At 44.9% G+C, this 22,580-nt stretch overlaps 1 protein-coding gene across 3 annotated transcripts in view; it reads left to right on the forward strand.

Moving 5' to 3' along the window:
- The window catches only part of nptn (neuroplastin), a 37,972-nt gene that overhangs the window by 9,772 nt on the left and 5,620 nt on the right, over positions 1–22,580 (forward strand). For 2 of the 3 annotated variants that reach the window (XR_001318971.3, XM_014126628.3), the window contains exons 2-6: positions 3,849–4,196; positions 11,182–11,356; positions 11,936–12,030; positions 15,461–15,594; positions 18,970–19,243. Coding sequence is in view for 2 of the 3 variants with exons in the window: in XM_014126628.3 (XP_013982103.1) it covers positions 3,849–4,196; positions 11,182–11,356; positions 11,936–12,030; positions 15,461–15,594; positions 18,970–19,243 (1,026 nt within the window). In the remaining variant the exon portion in view is untranslated. 3 annotated transcript variants of the gene reach the window in all.

Consider the following 22,580-nt stretch of genomic DNA (forward strand, 5'->3'; position numbering starts at 1 on the left):
CTAGTAACCTCCCCCCACTAGTAATCTCCCCCCACTAGGCAACTAGTAACCTCCCCCCACTAGGCAGCTAGTAACCTCCCCCCACTAGGCAGCTAGTAACCTACCCCCCACTACGCAGCTAGTAACCTCCCCCCACTAGTAACCTCCCCCCACTAGGCAACTAGTAACCTCCCCCCACTAGGCAACTAGTAACCTCCCCCACTAGGCAGCTAGTAACCTCCCCCCACTAGGCAGCTAGTAACTTCACCTCACTAGTAACCCCCCCCCACTAGGCAACTAGTAACCTCCCCCCACTAGGCAGCTAGTAACCTCACCTCACTAGTAACCTCCCCCCCACTAGGCAACTAGTAACCTCCCCCCACTAGGCAGCTAGTAACCTCCCCCCACTAGGCAGCTAGTAACCTCCCCCCACTAGGCAGCTAGTAACTTCACCTCACCAGTAACCTCCCCCCACTAGGCAGCTAGTAACTTCATCTCACTAGTAACCTCCCCTCACTAGGCAACTAGTAACCTCCCCCCACTAGGCAGCTAGTAACCTCCCCCCACTAGGCAGCTAGTAACCTACCCCCACTAGGCAGCTAGTAACCTCCCTCCACTAGGCATAGGCAGCTAGTATTCTCCCCCCACTAGGCAGCTAGTAACCTACCCCCCACTAGGTAGCTAGTAATCTCACCCCACTAGGCAGCTAGTAACCTACCCCCGCACTAGGCAGCTAGTAACCTCCCCCTACTAGGCAGCTAGTAACCTTCCCCCACTAGTAACTTCACCTCACCAGTAACCTCCCCCCACTAGGCAGCTAGTAACTTCACCTCACTAGTAACCTCCCCTCACTAGGCAACTAGTAACCTCCCCCCACTAGGCAGCTAGTAACCTCCCCCCACTAGGCAGCTAGTAACCTACCCCCACTAGGCAGCTAGTAACCTCCCCCCACTAGGCATAGGCAGCTAGTAACCTCCCCCCACTAGGCAGCTAGTAACCTACCCCCCACTAGGCAGCTAGTAACCTACCCCCCACTAGGCAGCTAGTAACCTCCCCCTACTAGGCAGCTAGTAACCTCCCCCTACTAGGCAGCTAGTAACCTCCCCCCACTAGTAACCCCCCCCCATTAGTAAGCTCCCCCACTAGGCAGCTAGTAACTTCACCTCACTAGTAACCTCCCCCCACTAGGCAGCTAGTAACCTACCCCCTACTAGGCAGCTAGTAACCTCCCCCCACTAGGCAGCTAGTAACCTCCCCCCACTAGGCAGCTAGTAACCTACCCCCTACTAGGCAGCTAGTAACCTCCCCCCTACTAGGCAGCTAGTAACCTCCCCCCACTAGGCAGCTAGTAACCTCCCCCCCCACTAGGCAGCTAGTAACCTACCCCCTACTAGGCAGCTAGTAACCTCCCCCCACTAGGCAGCTAGTAACCTCCCCCCACTAGGCAGCTAGTAACCTACCCCCCACTACGCAGCTAGTAACCTCCCCCCACTAGGCAGCTAGTAACCTCCCCCCACTAGGCAACTAGTAACCTCCCCCCACTAGGCAGCTTATCTGCTCATGTGCTGATGATACAGTACATTACTGTTGAGCAGGTAGGTTGGGCTGTTCTGGGAGGGCCTGTAATCTGTTGTAGTAAGACGCACGACTATAGCGCCACAGAGAGACCGCCTGCTCTGCTATCTCTTCCTGTCCCTCTCGTCTTCAGCATAGTCAGAGTTAGGGTTAGGGTGTGGCGGCCTTTTCTGTGATTCATCTGAGGACACATGGCGTAGATCAGGCAGTCAACGGAGGCCTTGCAACAGGAACCCTAAGGCACAGCCCAGGTGATTTGGCTTCAGATAGATGAGTGCATTGGGTCTGTGCTAGAATGGCCTTCAACAGGAACCCTAAGGCACAGCCCAGGTGATTTGGCTTCAGATAGATGAGTGCATTGGGTCTGTGCTAGAATGGCCTTCAACAGGAACCCTAAGGCACAGCCCAGGTGATGAGTGCATTAGGTCTGTGCTAGAATGCTGGCATATGGTTGTAGGGGCTGACCTCTGCTGTGTAGCGGTAGTATGATTCATGTAATGAGAATGGCGTGCGCCCCCCCCCCACACACACACACACACACACACACACACACACACACACACACACACACACACACACACACACACACACACACACACACACACACACACACACACACACACACACAGTGATGATGATTCTGTGACTTTTAAGTCCAGCTGATAGTGAACCACAGGATGGATGACCTCTTAAGCTCTTAAAGGGCCTTGTTCTTTATGCATGAGGAATATGAAGAGGGCTTCTCACTCTCCTGTCCCTAACCTGAAGATGGGCGGCAGGTAGCCTAGTGGTTAGAGTGTTGGGCCAGCAACCGAAAGGTTGCTGGATCAAATCCCTGAGCTGACAAGGTAAAAATCTGTCATTCTGCCCCTGAACAAGGCAGCCTACTGTTCCCCAGTAGGCTGTCATTGTAAATAAGAATTTGTTCTTAAGTCAGCCTTGTTAAATAAAGGTGTAAAAAAAAAAAGATTACCAACTCCAGCATATACACACAGACAATCAGATTGAAAACAGACAGAATGTTTGTCTTGCTGTAGAAGAATAAATGACTACAGTACTAGCCATCAGGCATGGGGTTCAAAGCACATGCAACGTCTGCTGTTTCAGCTTGAATGCATTTCAACACCTTTATGTTCCGAACCAGATTGGCTGTTAGAGTAGTTTCCTATTTCACTTCTCATTTGACCAAAATAAAGCACTCAAAATGGCCTGTACATAAGGTCCTCATCATGGCTTCATAGGGCTTGACGGAAATTATACTCAGCCAGTGTTACAAGTAGTCACATGACTTTCCATCGGCTCAAGCAGTGCCCTTTGACATAACTGTCACATCACGCAACATGAGTTTCCTTAATGTGGCAAACCAACTAAACACTTCAGTACACAGAGAGCTTTGTAATCAGTTGCCATTTCAATCTAACATCAGAGGTACAAGAAAGCAAAGGCTTCCTATTATGCAATATCTGTTCAGAAACTCACAGGGGTGTAGTTCTGTGTGTTTCAGTGACTGTCAGATATAATATTGAATCTATTTATGTGGTTTGTAATCTCTGCATGCATTCTTCCTAACTTATTGATGATATGAAGAAACATGTTTTGACTAAGTTGTCCATAATATGTGAAAAATGATTTAGTCGTAGTTCTACTGCATGTCAATTTGCTATGTTCTACGTTAGTGGTTTCACATCTTTATACATTTCACAATGGTGTGAGTAGTCAACATATTTTGCACTGTAAATCCATTTTATTTGTTTGTTTACACAGAAAATATATAACTCTGCTGAATTCCACTGCAAAATTAAATATTTGGATTATTCTGACCATAATGGAAAGCACAGCAATTTATTTTCAGCCATTTGAGTACTGTTGGAAATGAAAATCATCCTAAACCCTGGTGAGATCCCACAGGTGGTTGATGACAGAGACTGTGATTGGTTGGCTGTGACCTCAGCTGAAGGTCGTGTGGCCATGATTGGTTCAGGGATAATAGAGTAACATTGGATAGTGATACATTGGGTTTCAGGGGCCATTAACCTGTTTCTCATTCACACAAATCTCTTACTATTTTATAAACTGTCTTTGTTATACTCAACTACTTTTTCCCACCCACTTTAAGCTTTGTAGCTTGATTTTTTTCTTGATTTGCCTTTAATCATCCTCTTCTTTTGTTTCCAACTGATCCCTGTTTGATTTGCTCCTACCTCCATCCCCTGGTCTCTCCATCCCCTCCCACTTCCACTCTAACCCCTCTTCCACCCCCCTCCCCTCCTTCCCAATACACTTTTCCTCTCCAGCTGGGTTTGTGAAGTCGCCAATGTCTGAGACTAAGCTCACGCTGGACACCTTTGAGCTGTACTGCGACGTGGTCGGTAACCCCACCCCAGAGATCCAGTGGTGGTACGCAGAGATCAACCGCGTCGACTCCTTCAAGCAGCTGTGGGACGGCGCCCGCAAGCGCCGCGTGTCCATCAACACGGCCTACGGCAACAACGGGGTGAGCGTGCTGGGCATCACGCGCCTCACGCTGGAGGACTCCGGGACCTACGAGTGCCGGGCCAGCAACGACCCGCGGCGCAACGACCTGCGCCAAAACCCCGCCATCACCTGGATCCGAGCCCAGGCCACCATTTCGGTGCTGCAGAGTGAGTGGTCTATGTCCTGTAGTACCTAGCTGGTGAACAAACTAACAATCCCCTGCCTGTCCCACCACCCCACTCCGTTAAAAAAAACACAGCTGTCCCTGGCAAAGACAGACATAAAACAAAACACCAACCACCACCTTGTTATTTGTTCATTTCAAAGACTTGTCTTTGTTTTATTTCTGTATAAGAAATGGGAAGACATTGTATTTTATATTCTCCTACAAGTACTGCCTTTTGTGTTTTAGTTCTATTATGTTGATAGCTCCTATGTGTTCCCTCCTCCCCCTGCAGAATTTGAGGATTCAAATCAAATCCAACTTTATTTGTCACATGCGCCGAATACAACAAGTGTAGACCTTACCGTGAAATGCTTACTTACAAGCCCTTAACCAACAGTGCAGTTCAAGAAGAGTTAAGAAAATATTTACCAAATAGACTAAAGTTAAAGATAATAATAAAAAAGTAACACTATAAGAATAACGAGGCTATATACAGGGGATACCGGTGCCGAGTCAGTATGCGGGGGTACAGGTTAGTTGAGGTCATTTGTACATGTAGGTAGGGGTGAAGTGACTATGCATAGATAATAAACAACGAGTAGCAGCAGTGTACAAAAGGGAGGGGAGGGGGCAAATGTAAATAGTCCGGTGGCGATGTTATTAATTGTTCAGCAGTCTTATGGCTTGGGTGTAGAAGCTGTTAAGGAGCCTCTTGGTACTAGACTTGGCGCTCCGGTACCACTTGCCGTGCGGTAGCAGAGAAAACAGTCTATAACTTGGGGGACTGGAGTCTCTGACAATTTTATGGGCTTTCCTCTGACACCGACTATTATATAGGTCCTGGATGGCAGGAAGTTTGGCTCCAGTGATGTACTGGGCCGTACGCATTACCCTCTGTAGCGCCTTACGGTCAGATGCAGAGCAGTTGCCATACCAGGCGGTGATGCAACTGGTCAGGATGCTCTCGATGGTGCAGCTGTAGAACCTTTTGAGGATCTGGGGACCCATGCCAAATCTTTTCAGTCTCCTGAAGAGGAAAAGGTTTTGCCGTGCCCTCTTCACGACTGTCTGGACCATGATAGTTCGTTGGTGATGTAGACACCAAGGAACTTGAAACTCTCGACCCACTCCACTACAGCCCCGTCGATGTTAAATGGGGGCCTGTTCGGCCCGCCTTTTCCTATAGTCCACGATCAGCTCCTTTGTCTTGCTCACATTAAGGGAGAGGTTGTTGTCCTGGCACCACACTGCCAGTTCTCTGACCTCCTTCCTATAGGCCGTCTTATCGTTGTCGGTGATCAGGCCTACCACTGTTGTGTCGTCAGCAAACTTAATGATGGTGTTGGAGTCATGTTTGGCCTCGCAGTCAAGGGTGAACAGGAAGTACCGGAGGGGAATAAGTACACACCCCTGAGGGACCCTAGTGTTAAGGATCAGCGTGGCAGACGTGTTGTTGCCTCCCCTTACCACCTGGGGGCGGCCCATCAAGAAGGATCCAGTTGCAGAGGAAGGTGTTTAGTCTCAGTGTCCTTAAATTAGTGATGATCTTTGTATGAGAATTGGAGTGGGTCTAGGGTGTCCGGGAGGATGCTGTTGATGTGAGCCTTTCAAAGCACTTCATGGATTCCCGACGTGAGTGCTACAGGGAGGTAATCATTTAGGTAGATTACCTTCACTTCCTTGAGCACAGGGACTATGGTGGTCTGCTTGAAACATGTAGGTATTACAGACTTGGTCAGGGAGAGGTTGAAAATGTCAGTGAAGTCACTTGACAGTTGGACCACGCATGCTTTGAGTACACGTCCTGGTATTCCGTCTGGCCCATCAGACCTGTTTAAAGGTTTTGTTCACATCGGCTACCGAGAGCGTTATCACACAGTCATTCAGAACAGATGGTGCTCTCGTGCATGCTTCAGTGTTGCTTGCCTTGAAGCGAGCATAAAAGGCATTAGCTTGTCTGGTAGGCTCGCGCCACTGGGCAGCTCGTGTCTGGGTTTCCCTTTGTAGTCCATAATAGTTTTCAAGCCCTGCCACATCCGACGAGCATCAGAGCCGGTGTAGTAGGATTCAATCTTAATCCTGTATTGACGCTTTGCCTGTTTGATGGTTCGTCTGAGAGGATAGCGGGATTTCTTCTAAGTGTCCGGATTAGTCTCTCACTCCTTGAAAGCGGCAGCTCTAGCCTTTAGCTCGATGCGGATGTTGCCTGTAATCCATGGCTTCTGGTTGGGATATGTACGTATGGTCACTGTGGGGACGACGTCGTCGATGCACTTATTGATGGAGTGGACGACTGAGGTGGTATACTCCTCAATGCCATTGGATGAATCCCAAAACATATTCCAGTTTGTGCTAGCAAAACAGTCCTGTAGTGTAGCATCCGCGTCATCTGACCACTTCCGTATTGAGCGAGTCACTGGTACTTCCTGCTTTAGTTTTTGCTTGTAAGCAGGAATCAGGAGGATAGAAATATGGTCAGATTTGCCAAGTGGAGGGCGGGGGAGAGCTTTGTATGCATCTCTGTGTGTGGAGTACAGGTGGTCTAGGATTTTTTTCCCTCTGGTTGTATATGTGACATACAGGTACAAATTTGGTAAAACTGATTTAAGTTTGCCTGCATTAAAGTCCCCGGCCACTAGGAGCGCCGCTTCTGGGTGAGCATTTTCTTGTTTGTTTATAGCCTTATAGAGTTGGTTGAGAGCGGTCTTAGTGCCAGCTTCGTTCTGTGGTGGTAAATAGACGGCTACGAATAATATAGATGAGAACTCTCTTGGTAGATAGTGTGGTCTACAGCTTATCATAAGGTACTCTACCTCAGGCAAGAAATACCTCGAGAGTTTTTTAATATTAGACATTGTGCACCAGCTGTTATTGACAAATAGACACACACCCCTACCCCTCGTCTTACCAGACGTAGCTTATCTGTTCTGCCGGTGAATGGAAAACCCCCCCCCCAGGTCTATATAATCTGTATCATCGTTCAACCACGTCTCGGTGAAACATAAGATATTAGAGTTTTTAATGTCCCGTTGGTAGGATAATCTTAATCGTAGGTCATCAATTTTATTTTCCAATGATTGCACTTTAGCAAGAAGAACGGATGGCAGTGGGAGTTTACTCTCTTGCCTGCGGATTCTCAGAAGGCAGCCCGATCTGCGGCCCCTTTTCCTGTGTCTTTTCTTCAAGCAAATTACGGGGATCTGGGCCTGTTCCAGTGAAAGCAGTATATCCTTCTTGTCAAACTCGTTAAAGGAAAAGGTTTCTTCCAGTCCGCGGTGAGTAATCGCTGTTCTGATGTCCAGAAGTTATTTTCGGTCATAAGAGACGGTAGCAGCAACATTATGTACAAAGTAAGTTCAAAAATAAGTTACTCAAAATGCAAAAAAACTAACAAAATAGCACAATTGGTTGGGAGAATGTAAAATGTCAGCCATGTTCTTCGGCGCCATCTTCTATCTTGACACAATTCTCAGAATTCTGTAGATTTCTTGCTTCTCCCAAAGCCCTGAGCATTTTGTTGTAGATCACCACAAACCCAGAAACCTCCCCAGTCGCTGTCCAAATACTCCCTCTTTCCTCCCACACCAACCTCTCATTCTCCACATACAGCCCATCCTGGCCGTTCTGGCCCTCTCCTCTGTCTCATGTGTCCTCCTCCGACAGTTGTCCTGTTTCTTTCCCTATTCTCAAACAAATCCTAATTTCACCCATTTATTTCTGTATTTCTTTTGTGATTTGTGTTTTTCTGTTGCGTGGGTTGTTTTATTTACTTCAAAGCCCGGTGTAATTCTGCCCTGTCTGCACCATGTACTCTAGGCATCGCTGCGCTTTGAAGTTGTGCCGCTTATTTTAGTGGGGAAGGGGTAGATGGGACGTAAGATGACAAGGAGGGAGCTGTCCAGGTGTAAAGCGTGCCCTTGTTTTAAACTCATGACTCACCCTAATCCAATAATGGACAGAAAACAGTGACTTTCTTAAATGTATTTTTTCCTTTCTAGATTTGAGAGAGCTGGTTTCATTGCTGCAGCAGACAGTCTCTCTCTGGACTCGCCTGTGTACTGTATGACCTTGTACCTTCTTAGCCATTATTAAGTGTTTGAGCATGAATCAGTAATGACATTATATTCTCTCCCCTCTCTGCTGTATTGCATACAAACATTCAAACACACTGAATGTCAACTGGACCCTTTAAATGAGCAGATGATCCAGTGAGTGCCCAGCCCATTGGAGCACAGAGAGATGTGGAATGTTGTTAGTCACAGCCATGCAGCCAGAAACACTCAGAGGTTTACTACAGGAGTCAGCTCCTTCCTCTCCTGAGCATTAGCTACTGAACTGTCTGTAGTACAGCTGTTGGACTACTATCTGACTGCAAGGGCTGCTTTTGCACACTCTCCTAATCTCACACCCATTATACTTCACTCCACCAGCTGGCTTGAGACGTGTACAGTCGGCCTACAGTAGATATCTGAGTTTACTGGTGGTAGAAATGTTTCCGTCATCAAATTAACATGAAATTGGTCAATTCAATGTATTCTTATTTAAAAAGACACATTCATTCCAAAAGAATCTGTATGTGTTCTAATAATTGAGTCAGACCTTTTGTCATCCAATATATTCTGTCATTACTGAGTGTCAACGTTCTTGTTATAGACATGTAATAATATGAGTATATAACATGTATATAACAGGCTATACACACTGAACCAAAGGAGACGATAACGTATAGTTCTTCGGGAATGTTTTCAAATATGTGCTTGTATTGTTTTAACCGCTTAATTTGTGATTGGAATGAATCTCAAGGTCTATGCACAACGTCAAGGCCGTTTAAAAAAAAAATTAACTTAATATTGTTACTACATTTGTAATAAACTCCTTAACTTAGGTAACAATTTAATCAACAGTGTATTTAATTGCACTAAATGAACTCATCTATACAGGCCTCAGTGTGAATTGGTTTAGATCCCCTCCCAACCTGTGTTGTGTTCTAGCTGATAGCTGCTCTGTTGAATGCGGGGGAGGGGGGTTTGGCTCAACATACCAATCAAGTGGGCAAACATCCTCCTTCTGTCAGCAAGAAATAGACATTACTGGCACAATCCACTAGGACTGTATGCAGGTCATAATGGAATAAAATGTACTACACTGTTATGAGTGGGTAACAGTGTCAATGTAATGATGCTTTTACAATCCTAGACACAGAGGTGGCCACGTGGGTCAGTGCCTGTGTGCTCTGCATGACATCACTGATTCATTCTCTTTTTGAGCAGGTGTCCTACAAATGACCTTCTTCTGAGCTGAGGAAACGTCCCATGGAAAACAATGTGCTTTTAATGCCTAATGCAAATTTCTTGAATGAACTATTTCTGTGTATATTCCCAGGATGCCACACTATGTGGGATGAGAGGCCTGTATAGGGGTTCTGAGAGAGAGAGGAGGGGAGACAGAGAGAGAGAGCGAGAGAGCGCGAGAGAGAGAGCAATAGAGGGAGAGAGAGCAATAGAGGGAGAGAGAGAAAGAGAGCGAGAGATAGGGAGAGAGCAATAGAGTGAGAGAGAGAGGGAGGGGGAGAGAGAGCAATAGAGTGACAGATAGAGAGAGGGGAAAAGAAAGAAGGAGAGCAATAGGGAGAGATTTCCCTCTAGCTATTGGGTATAGAGAACTGCAGGAGTAGGTGCTGCCATGAATGCTAATATAAGTCACTAGCCAGGGCCCAGAGACTTCCCCTCCCCTCCCCTCCTCTCCTCTACTAGGAGGTTTGTAGTAGCAGCCAATAGTAAGATTATTATGCTCCTCCCCCTTCTCCTCCCTCCTCTAGACCGGGTTGCGTGGTTGCCAAGGCTGGCCCACCGTGGGGGAGGGAGGAAGTGAGGGGAGCTTCCTCACTACCCAAGGCTGCCTGCCTGCGCTCTCTGATGACACATCCTGCTTGAGTCTCCCTCTATGTCCTTGAGAAATGGACCCTTGGGTTGGTTGCTGTTAACAAATACACTAAATGATCATACTAGTAAAGAGCTAGTGGTTGTTATAGTGTACTGCAGCAGTAGTCAAGCTGTTGTTCAGCTCATTTTTGTTTGCCACGATCATATACTTTGTCCTCTTCTGTTTAGCTATTGATTTTTTCTTCCACCCAATAGGTTTGCTGAAGATTATACCTTATTCACTTCCTTGTTCTGGACAGCAATTATTTGGAAGTCAGTCATTGGACTGAAAACATGTATGTTGTTCAAATTTCCTTTATACATTCAACCTCATTTGTATAATCTCATGATAATTTCAAGGTTACATCACTCTTTTCATATCCAAGTGCCTTCCTGAATCAATTTGTACTGTTTAAAGAACCTTGTTGCTGTCAATATCAAATTGAATGCTACTGTATGGATTAGGCATAATGATAATACAGTTAGGTTCAGGAAGTTATCAAGAGCCAGTGGTTCCAAACCAAAGATGCTTTGGTGCTGGTCATCACCTTAAAGATCATTACTTCCACGACTCCAGGTAGTCTAGCGGGTAAGCGTGTTGGGCCAGTAACCCAAATCCCTAAAACGACTTGTTGAAAAATCTGTCTGTGCCTTATTTGCACCTGTAAGTTGCTCTGGATAAGAGCGGCTGCTAAAATGTAAATATAGTGTCATTATGACTATCTATCATCTCAAAATGGGTGCCGGAACAACAGAGGTACTAGGTCTGAGACTATTCATCATTTTACTTTTACAGACTACATTTTGTGAGAATATTTTAAGTTTTTTTTAAGTCCATCTATTGTACGGTAACAACAGAACCAAAGACAGATACAGGGTTTAGTGTTGCAAGTATTTTGCTGCCGCTCCATGTTGTGTTTATCTTTATGTATGTGTGTTGTCTTCTGTTCCAGCCCCAACTCCCACGCACGTCTCCCACTCAGTCTGTCAGTACAGTTACAGTTCTGCTATAGTGTTGAGCCCCAGTTCAATGATAAGGGGTTGCTGTCTCTCTGTGTGTTTCAGAGCCCAAGATCAATGCGTCAGATCAGATCATCCTGCCCTCGGAAACCAAAGGGCCCCCTGTCACCCTGCAGTGTAACCTGACCAACGCCCACGAAGGCCAACAAGAGAGCTTCTGGATGAAGAATGGAGTGGAGATCGCAGACACACGGAACGAGCAGAAGCACACAGAGTACATGTGAGTCCTTACTTATTCTGTAGCTCTCTTACTAGAGCATTCAACAAAGCCTTTCTAATTGTCACACAGACTATCAACACTAAGACCAATCACCCTGAGATGCAAATAAGAGCCATGTTGACAAGTCCTTTAGTGAAAACAGTTGTTGGGCAGCGCCATCCCTCGCAGGGCATAGCCATCAGAGCAGCCTCTGAGCTTAGATCAGAGCAACCAGCCCCTGTACTGCACAACACCCCCATAGACGTCTCCCAGACTCTCCCCAGCCAGGCGAGGACGGCTACATGAGGAGACCGCTGGGCAGCTCCTTTTCTGTCACATTACATCTCAGTACTCTACTAAAGGCTGACCCCAGAACAGACAACCCCGTGCTAACCTCCCCTCTCTCTCCTGGCTGCCTAAAACACAGCACAGTGCTAACAATGAACGCTAAGGACTTCCACACAACATGCATCATTGGGTGATGCATCATTGGGTGATGCATCATTGGGTGATGTACAGTGATAGACAACAGAATAAGAGAAACTTATTTTTGACTGAGCTCAAGTTATGGAGTAACTGATATTTTGTGGTTTGTTGCAGAATCAAAAAACCAAGGTCAGACGACGCAGGGGAGTACATGTGTGTTTACACGTTTGAAATGGCTCCCAACGCCAACGCCACTATTGAGGTAAAAGGTAAGACTCTCCGACCACCTGATCTCACTCACGGTATAAACAAATGACAGATACTCGGTTGATTTTTATAATGAATCAATACTGTCACTTTCATTTGACTCTCTGCCATACCTAAGAGAGAGATACAGTTCTCCTATGAGGGATCTGATGGATAACACAATCTAGAGCTACTTCCTGTGAACAGATCCCCTTCCAGTGACAGACGTTGAGATGTTGGTCTGGTGATGTGTTGTGTTGTTGACAGGCTGGCCTCTGGAGGCTGCTGTCACTCACTGAGAGGACTGGGCAGGACCGGCCAGCTGAAGGGAGGGACAGAGTCCTGTCTTCTCTGCTCTCTCTGTACACTCGATTCACACAGACACGCCTTCCTTCAGCCTACTGTCTCCTCTGTAGACACTGGTCTAACAGTGATTTACTTGATTTATTTTTATTAGCCAGATTATTATTACGATTATCAGTCATTTTGCAACAGTTACCACATGTAATTGGCGCAGGACCAAGGGTTTCGTATTTGTGTCATATTTGTTATATTTTTAAGGGTAACCATGACGATAATTAGTGATAATGTGTCAAATAATGTGGCTTATTCTGTACCGTATATGTTGGATAACATCGTTTCACATTTGAAAGCACATATTCAGAATTGTTAGGATCATTCATTGACGTGAAAGACGCTTATAGAAGAACTAAAACCATAGCGAGATAGACGTTGACAGCTCACCCTTCAAGTGGAATAAGGGATTTTACTCTGGGTGAGAAAGGACTTGCAAAACCCTGTTCTAGAGAAGCTTGCCTACACGTACAGTGTTAAGCCAATTTGCTGTGACATTGCTATGGTTGTGCATAGTGAGCTTGCCATTGACTGTTATGCCTGCCGTGGCTGTATTAAGCGCTAGCTGCCTGTGTGGTAGGTTGGTTGCGTAACGTGTGTGATGACCGTGTATGCTCTGCAGCTCTGCTGCTTCCTCCAGCCTGAGAGATGACAGGCCTCATCTCCAATCAAACCTCAGCGTCCTGACCCTAGGGCCGTGTGAAGGGAGAGAGGCAGGCAGGCAGGCTTGCTGCCCCTGGCTGTCAGAGCCTGTATAACACACCGTTTCCTGGACATACAAACACCATGGCAGCACTGCCTCTCAACATTATGTTTACTATCTGGGAGTATTAACTGAATTGTCGATAGATGCTGTTAGTCGTATTTGGGATGCTAATGTCTTGGTTTGGAGGAAGCATAGACACGACAATCGTTTTTGAGATAGATTTAGATTTAGATACATTTGCAGGCTTTCGTGTTAATTGTTACAGTTAAGGACCGATTGAGGAATAGACTCAATAAAAGCTACAGAGAATGATCATTCTAAGCAGAAATACATGATAGTTGTGACCAACTGCATCCGATTAGTCTTGCCCTGCCTTATACAAGGGCACTGAGTCCCATACCATTAAACCCATACTCAGTCGTACCACCAGGTCCCATACATTAAGCATGGTAGAGGGGCCGAGCCTGTGTGCTCTATGCTCCTGGCAGCTGAGCTCCCCCCAGCTCCCTCTGGCTGCAGTGTCCTTGGCGCTCCCATCTCTCCAGCTCTCAGCTCAGAGCAAGGCAACAGATGGAGGCTTGTGTGATGGTGGTGTGGGATTAAGGTTCAGAATCCGCTCCCAGCCATTTGTAATGGCAGGACTTTGTTATCCACGATGATACAGTAAGCCGCTGTCCTGAGCATGCATATTTTGCGCATCCCAATTATCCTTCGTATTTTTATATATATGATTATGTTGTGTGCTATCTACGCATTTTTTAAAGAGATATTTCCACACGCCCTGTTGATTGAATCAAATTTCTGATGAATTTTGCAGATCTAGATTTCTTTCAAATTACAATTTTTTTGTCAAACGCACAGTACAGGCCCACAGGATAATGTGTCATATAATTCTTTATACCATTACATTGTGGAATACTTGTATCTGATTGGCTTGAAGGGCATTCTAGAGCATGCATTATTTCTATATAAAGTACAGTATATTTGTACGGTAGAATTCAATGGCTAGAGTTCTTCCATGTTCTATGTTTGAGGTGCTTTTGAAAGCAAAAGTCTAATTGAAAACATTATTGGCATCGTTTAACTCGATTTTCATAATAGTAAGCTACCACTGATGGTTTGGTTAGTAAACTTGCTAGCTGTTTCAGTGGATGTTGAACACATTTCTACCTGCAAATTAACACATTTCTAGCAGTAAATGTATTAGATTATAGCCATGGTATGCAAGGGATAATCAACTCGGGGCTCTATGCGTTCTCTGGAAAATAATGCAACTTTGTTAGTTCCACTCCACACGATCATCACATTTGAGCTCAAATGCTATTTAAATTCAGTGGAGAGATGGGAGGTATCAAAAACAGTAAATAGAAATCGGACTGCCTAATCGCCTCTTCCAGATAGACCACCAGAAGTTGTCTCTTTCTTTATATATTTCTGACACACAGGCAGACAGACACATCCACACAGCAGCACTGTAAATCAGTAATCACACAAGCTGCCGGGGGTGTTAAATGGAAGATTTCTGCCTGTTTTGGCACCCCTCAGAGGGCAGTCAGTCTCCATGCTGTCAGTCAGTCACAGTGGAAGTGAGCTGGGGATAACGAAGACAGAGATAAACGTGGCCCCTCCCCCACTAGCCAGAGAGCACGTGTGCACCATAGTTACAGTAGGAAGGATGATGTCACTTTGAGCTCAAGCAACTGCTGCTCAATCATCCTCCATGACAACGGCCGCCGCCGCGCTGCAGAAGACGCTGCAGCACCAGGCCAGCCTCTCCCCTGATCCTGCTTAATTGCATGGAAGGAATTACCGTAATTTCAAGGATTAGCAAAAGACTGTGGCAGTTGTCTCCCGGCTCCAGAGCCGTGTTAAACAGAGGATTCTGTCTGAAAACCCAGGGTGTCGCTGGGTTGGAGAATCTCACCTTTGAGAAAGTCTCAGTCATTTTTTGACTATGAACTGAAACTCTGCAAGATATGTAGGCCTACACCTTCAAAGGACATACTTGGAAGTAAGCCACAGCAAACCATGAGCTCTACCTTTTAAAGAAACTTGGCAATTGAATAAAACAGCTAAATGTGTCCCTGCCTCGATCACTGTGGTGATAAAGCACTGATTCCAGTGTAAGTCCATCTCCAGGAAAGTCAGTGCCTCACAGCTAAATCACGGAACAATTCCCCAAATCCTTTCTTAATTTACCATCACTTTCATGTACATCTTAATGTTAGTTACCATAATCAAAATGGGTCCCGACAGACTTGACTATATCATCTGACGTCTTGTTATTTAGAGAAGCCGATGAGGAACACCTTTGACACAAACATAGAACGTCTTGCATAAAATGTTTGAATTTTTATTCAAATGCATTTCACTCCCTTTTCCCCTTGTTTTAGCGGCACCTGAGATCACGGGCCATAAGCGCAGTGACAATAAGAACGAGGGACAGAGTGCTCTGTTGTACTGTAAGTCTGTGGGCTACCCCTTTCCCGTGTGGACGTGGCGTAAACTGGATGGCTCAAACTACATGGTACGTGTCCTCTTACTTGGCTCTATATAACTCATGCTAGATCAGGGGTTCCCAAACTTTCTTAGCCCACAACCCCATTTTGATATCTGAAAATGTTCGCGATCCCAACCATGTGAAAATAATTATGTAATTAACAGCCAATGTTAACTTTTTTATTTGGGGCTTTGGCAGTCAATTGAAAAACATTCTAACAGTTGTTCTGATTGTCTTCTCAACTCACCATCACATACTTTTAATGCGGGGCTATGACAATCAATTGCAAATTAGTCTGACATAATGTAACTTATCTTAGCACCACTAATGAGATGGGTGTGCTTGATGAATGTTGTGTCGGAGCTTCTCAAAGTCAGGGGGCGTGGTCGACAGTGTGCACCTCATCTCTGCTGTCACATCCAACCTGGATCGATATTTGGTTTTAATGCAGATGAGAGCACTGATGGTGCTTTCAAATCAACTGGGAACTCTGAAAAATACGAGGTCAAATCATGACGTCAGTGATCTTCAGGTCGGAAAGTCGGAGCTCAAGAAAGAGGCCCGAGTTCGAATTCTGAGTTGGATGACCGTTCAAAATGATTTTTCCCAGTCGGAGCTCGGTTTTTTCTCCCCGAGTTCCCAGTTGTCTTGAACGCGGCATTAATGCTCAGGGGAGACGGCAGAGTATTATTCCCTTTGAGTAAGGAACCAAAACTCCTCCTTAGTGACCGTGAATGTATTCGGTCACATGACAGCTCGATCAGCTGTTCGATTTCACACCGGCATGTCAACTGAGCCAGAATCACAGTCAAACGGATTAGGAAGTAGGTCCGAAAGTGCTCTTCCAAGCGTTGGAGGTGACTAGTCATCACTCATGTGGGACACTTACTGATGCTGTTTTCTGTTAGACACATGCACAGCGAAGGGAAGGAGGCATGGTTTGCGTTTGAAAGACTCTCTCTCTCTCCAATAAGAATTGTTTCCTCTGAATCCACTGATTCGGTCACTCATCTGTAGAAGGATTTTGTATTTCCCCTGCATGCTTGCGTTCAGTTCGGTCAGTTTCCCAAATACGTCTGTTACATAGGCAAGGAGACACATTTTCTTTTCATTACACAAAGTCAACCAAGTCTGTTTTTTTGTGTGAATGACAACTGTTCTCTCAATGCAAAAGAAAAGTTCAACCACCAAGCTTCGTGTGAAATAGAACCGTCATGCTCTGATCCCATATCTCCACATAGTTTAGTGAACAGGTGTGCGCGCAGTGGATGTGGTTTGATGTATACTGAACAAAAATATAAATGCAACATGTAAAGTGTTGGTCCCATGTTTCATGAGCTGAAATAAAAGACCCAAGAAAATGTCCATACGCACAAAAAGCTTATTTCTCTCAAATGTAGAGATAATCAGGTGTGGCATATCAATACACAGGTGCACCTTGTGCTGGGGACAATAAAAGGCCACTCTAAAATGTGCAGTTTTGTCACACAACATGCCACAGATGTCTCATGTTTTGAGGGAGTGTACAATTGGCATGCTGATGTACAGTGACAGTGTTGCTTCCGTCCCTCTCCTCGCCCCTACCTGGGCTTGAACCAGGGACCCTCTGCACACATCAACAACTGCCACCCACGTAGCATCGTTACCTATCACTCCACAAAATTCGCGGCCCTTGCAGAGCAAGGGAAACAACTACAAGTCTCAGAGCAAGTGACGTCACCGATTGAAACGCTATTAGCGCGCACCCCGCTAACTCACCCCTTTTGCCCTCCTCCGCAGCAACCAGTGATCCGGGTAAACAGCATCAAGGTAACAGTTTTGCTTCCGTCCCTCTCCTCACCCCTACCTGGGCTTGAACCAGGGACCCTGTGCACACATCAACAACAGTCACCCTTGAAGCATCGTTACCTATCGCTCCACAAAAGCCGCGGTCCTTGCAGAGCAAGGGAAACAACTACTTCAAGTCTCAGAGCAAGTGAAACGCTATTAGCGCACACCCCACTAATTAGCTAGCCATTTCACACCGGTTACACTGACTGCAGGAATGTCCACCAGAGCTGTTGCCAGAGAATTTAATGTTCATTTCTCTACCAAAAGCTGCCTCCAATGTCGTTTTAGAGAATTTGGCAGTACGTCCAACCGGCCTCACAACCGCATACCATATGTAACCATGCCAACCCAGGACCTCCACATCCAGCTTCTTCACCTGTGGGGTCTTCTGGAGACCAGCCCCCCAGACAGCTGATGAAACTGAGGAGTATTTCTGTCTGTAATAAAGCCCTTTTGTGGGGAAAAAACGTATTCTGATTGGCTGGGCCTGGCTCCCCAGTGGGTGGGCCTATGCCCAGCCATAGCTGCACCCCTGCCCAGTCATGTGAAATCCATAGATTCAATTGACCGATTTCCTTATATGAACTGTAACTCAGTCAAATTGTTGAAATTGTTGCATGTTGTGTTTATGTTTGTTCAGTATAGTTTACAATCAAAGTTACCTGCTGCATTATATCTCAGAGTTCTGTGCTCAGCTCTTTTGCCGCCAGTTGCTCTCAGTGTATCATACAATGCATCCATATGGCAGAGGGAGACACATTCATAACTAGAGTGCAGAGGCCTGCCCTCCGTCCCGCCATAGATGGAGCCCCATCTGTGCAAAAGCCCACCATTCAATCCCATGGAATCTGTTTTTCGTCAATATAGCCATGCAGCACACTGGACATGCTCTGTGCTGTTTCATGCTCGGAAATCGTGAGACAGAACAATATGTCCTTGTGAATAGCATCCCGGACGTGTATAGCGAACAAAACTCATGCATGGCCATCTCGGCCCTCACAGCTAGCGTCCATTTAGAGAGCATTAGCTGGGGAGTTTGAGTTGTCCAGTCAGTATTCTCTTAATGGCTAGCAAAAGCATAAATTCTTTAGCAGTGTTATCTGACAAAGGTATTGATGTGAGTTTCTGTGCCTCTGCCTCCCCACACATTGTTTTCACCATATCAATTGCGGCCAGTAATATCAAAGTCTCTGCAATAGTGTGTGGTTTCATAGCATAGCGGGCCTAGTCATTCACCGTGGGAATGATTCAAGTGCAACGGTTAAGTGCAGCCTTTTCCCATGATCTGGTTGAATTTTAGATTAGAATCTTTTTCATTTAGATTAAGGTTAACTACATTACAATGATTTTGAGATACAAAGATGATATTATAATATACATATATTTTTTGGTACATTTTGTTTCAGGATTTTTTTATTCTCCCATGACCCCATTTTCATATCAGGTGACCCCGCATGGACCCTAGTTTGGGAACCGCTGTGTTAAACTACTGTGATCACTGTCTGGAATGTGATCGTAACATTGTCTGTAACATAGAAATAATTGATATGCTAATTTACCCTCCTCCTCTAGGAAATCGACAACTCCTCTGGCCGCTTCTTCATCACCAACAAAGACAACTACACAGAGCTGAACATCGTCAACCTGAACCGCACCTCGGACCCTGGTGAATACCAGTGCAACGCTACCAACCACATTGGCACCAAGTCCATGTCGTCCATCCTGCGGGTGCGCAGCCACCTGGCACCCCTCTGGCCCTTCCTGGGGGTGCTAGCGGAGATCATCATCCTGGTGGTCATCATCGTAGTGTATGAAAAACGCAAGAGGCCAGACGATGTGTTGGACGGTAAGACAACATTAAATTTAGTATGTCTTTGGAGAGACAGACAACCTCTCGCCATGTTGTCATCGTCAGGCCTGGTTGATTATTATACTGGCAGCGTTACTGGATGCTGTCATTGAAATGACTGGACAGTATGTAAAAGGGTTCTCGATTTCACCTGAAAGAGAGCAACATGCTAACAGCGGCAGGGGATTATGTACTGATTCAAGCAGTGCTTGTGGCCATGGGGTAAAATCAGGGAGGAAGAGGGAATTATGACCCAGGAAATAGGCTGCTACTACTGGAACAATACAAAAGACATTCTCACTCCAGTTAAACAATGATTCAATTATGGGGCTGCGCTCGGCTAGAAGTTCAACAGCCATCAAGAACCAATTCAAACAGGGTTCCTCTACCATCACCACACACATTTATTACACTGTTACCAAGTGAACATGTTGCGGAGGCTATAAACACGGCGCTGAATATTCATGACGCTGACTCTGCTGTGTTAGCAGTAGCAGCAGAGACCCACTGTGAATAATTGACCTCTGTTGGGGGACACGCTCCCTGGATGCTCTGTCAGTACTGAGAAGGGAGACAGAGACACCGCTGGCTGTCACACAGCGCAGCGCCACACATTAGCTGCATAATAATATGACCTTTAGAGATGCTCCACATTAGTAAACCAGGAGGGGGTCCACAGCTAACCTTTTAAATGAAAGAGTTGAAGTGCCGTTGCGGTCTCGCTAATGATGATAACCAGGGACCATTTTATCACCCATCTGGAGAACTGATCAATTCATTTCATTGACAATAATTTCAGACAGGGAATCAGGGGAAGTTTGATGTGTTATTTTGGCTTTGTCCTACAAGTTCTGCCTATGGCTGAGGGCTTAAAGTAGAGAATCGAAAATCCCTGTTACCCTACTCCAATCAAAGCCAGTCACACCCACAGGTAAGTTATTCTCAAAGTTGCCTATGTTGGTAACTACTAACTATTTACTACTTTTACAGAGTAATATCTGTTCTAATAACAAAACCACTTGATAGCATACAATAATATAAACTGTTAAAGCTAGATTTAAAAGTGTCAAAGTCAAACAAAGGCATAATCATTTGAGTGTAGCGTCAAAGCCAAAAAGGCCGTTGAGGCTTCACCCACCTATGGTTCTATCAACTTTATTCGGGATTAGAGGTCGACCGATTATGATTTTTCAACGCCGAAACCGATTATTGGAGGGCCAAAAAAAGCCGCTACCGATTAATCGGACGATTATTTTTCTATTTTTTTTTTTATAATGACAATTACAACAATACTGAATGAACACTTATTTTAACTTAATATAATACATCAATAAAATCAATTTAGCCTCAAATAAATAATGAAACATGTTCAATTTGGTTTAAATAATGCAAAACAAAGTGTTGGAAAAGAAAGTAAAAGTGCAATATGTGCCATGTAAGAAAGCTAATGTTTAAGTGCCTTGCTCAGAACATGGGAACATATGAAAGCTAGTGGTTCCTTTTAACATGAGTCTTCAATATTCCCAGGTAAGAAGTTTTAGGTTGTAGTTATTATATTATTATAGGAATTATAGGACTATTTCTCTCTATACGATTTGTATTTCATATACCTTTGACTATTGGATGTTCTCATAGGCACTTTAGTATTGCCAGTGTAACAGTATAGCTTCCGTCCCTCTCCTCGTTCCTACCTGGGCTCAAACCAGGAACACATCGACAACAGCCACCCTCGAAGCAGCGTTACCCATGCAGAGGAAGGGAAACAACTACTCCAAGTCTCAGAGCGAGTGACGTTTGAAACGCTATTAGCGTGCACCCGGCTAACTAGCTAGCCATTTCACATCGGTTACACCAGCCTAATCTTGGGAGTTGATAGGCTTGAAGGGGTGGGTATAATTTGTGGAATGTTCCAACAGGAATCTGTTCCAAAAAACGTAAAGTAAAAGGTTGCCAACCAACAACGCATACAAAGTAGCAACGCATACAAACCTAGCTAACTAGCTGCCGAATAGGCATCAACTCACCATGTAGCTTATTCTTAATGTTTGTCCATAGGGAAACAGACATGTGAGGACAGACATTTTTCGGAATAAATGTGATGAGTGAAAAACGCAATGAAATAGACCCGGTATCTTATTCTGCCGCTATATAACTTTGTATGCGTTGTTTTTTGGAAACCTTGTTATTTACGAAGTTTTTGGAATAGATTCCTGTTGGAACGTTCCACAAATTATACCCACCCAGGTTGAAGTCATAAACAGCGCAATGCTTGAAGCACAGCGAAGGGCTGTTTGAATGAATGCTTACGAGCCTGCTGCTGCCTACCACTGCTCAGTCAGACTGCTCTATCAAATCATAGACTTAATTATAATATAATAAACACACAGAAATACGAGCCTTGGGTCATTAATATGGTCGAATCTGGAAACTATCATCTCGAAAACAAAAGTTTTTTTCTTTCAGTGACATACGGAACCGTCCCGTATTTTATCTAACGGGTGACTAAGTCTAAATATTCCTGTTAGGCATTGATGTTTATGGTTAGGTACATTGGTGCAATGACAGTACTTTTTTCGCAAATGCGCTTGTTAAATCAACACCCGTTTGTCGAAGTAGGCTGTGATTCAATGAAAATTAACAGGCACCGCATCGATCATATGCAACGCAGGACACGTTAGATAAACTAGTAATATCATCAACCATGTGTAGTTAACTAGTGATTATGTTAAGATTGATCGTTTTTTATAAGTCTAATGCTAGCTAGCAACTTACCTTTGCTTCTTGCTGCCCTCGCGTAATCAGCCTGTTAATCCTTGTGGAGTGCAATGTAAGGCAGGTGGTTAGAGCGTTGGACTGGTAACCGAAGGTTGCAAAAACGAATCCCCCCTGAACAAGGCAGTTAACCCCCGTTTCTAGGCCGTCATTGTAAATAAGAATGTGTTCTTAATCTGACATGCCAAGTTAAATAAAAGGTGGGAAAAAAATAATAATAATTTATACAAAAAATTTATAATAATCAGCAAATCGGTGGCCAAAAATACCGATTGTTATGAAAACTTGAAATCGGCCCTAATTAAAATCGGCCATTCCGATTAATCGGTCGACCTCTATTCAGGATATCAGCAAGATATGAATTAATTGGTTACTGACTTCTTTCCCCCTCTCTCCAAATGGCATCATTATCTAAACATTTGGTAAGTGCATGTTGCATGTTTTCAGAGAATGATTTTCTTATTTGATCCGTTTCTACTACAGTCCATCCAGACCACCATGTCAACACCCGTTTATCAGATTATTTGACTACAAGTTGTTTGGCATTTGTATAGACAATTTA

The sequence above is a fragment of the Salmo salar genome, chromosome 11, assembly GCF_965601325.2.
Source record: "Salmo salar chromosome 11, fSalSal1, whole genome shotgun sequence".
NCBI lineage: Eukaryota > Metazoa > Chordata > Actinopteri > Salmoniformes > Salmonidae > Salmo > Salmo salar.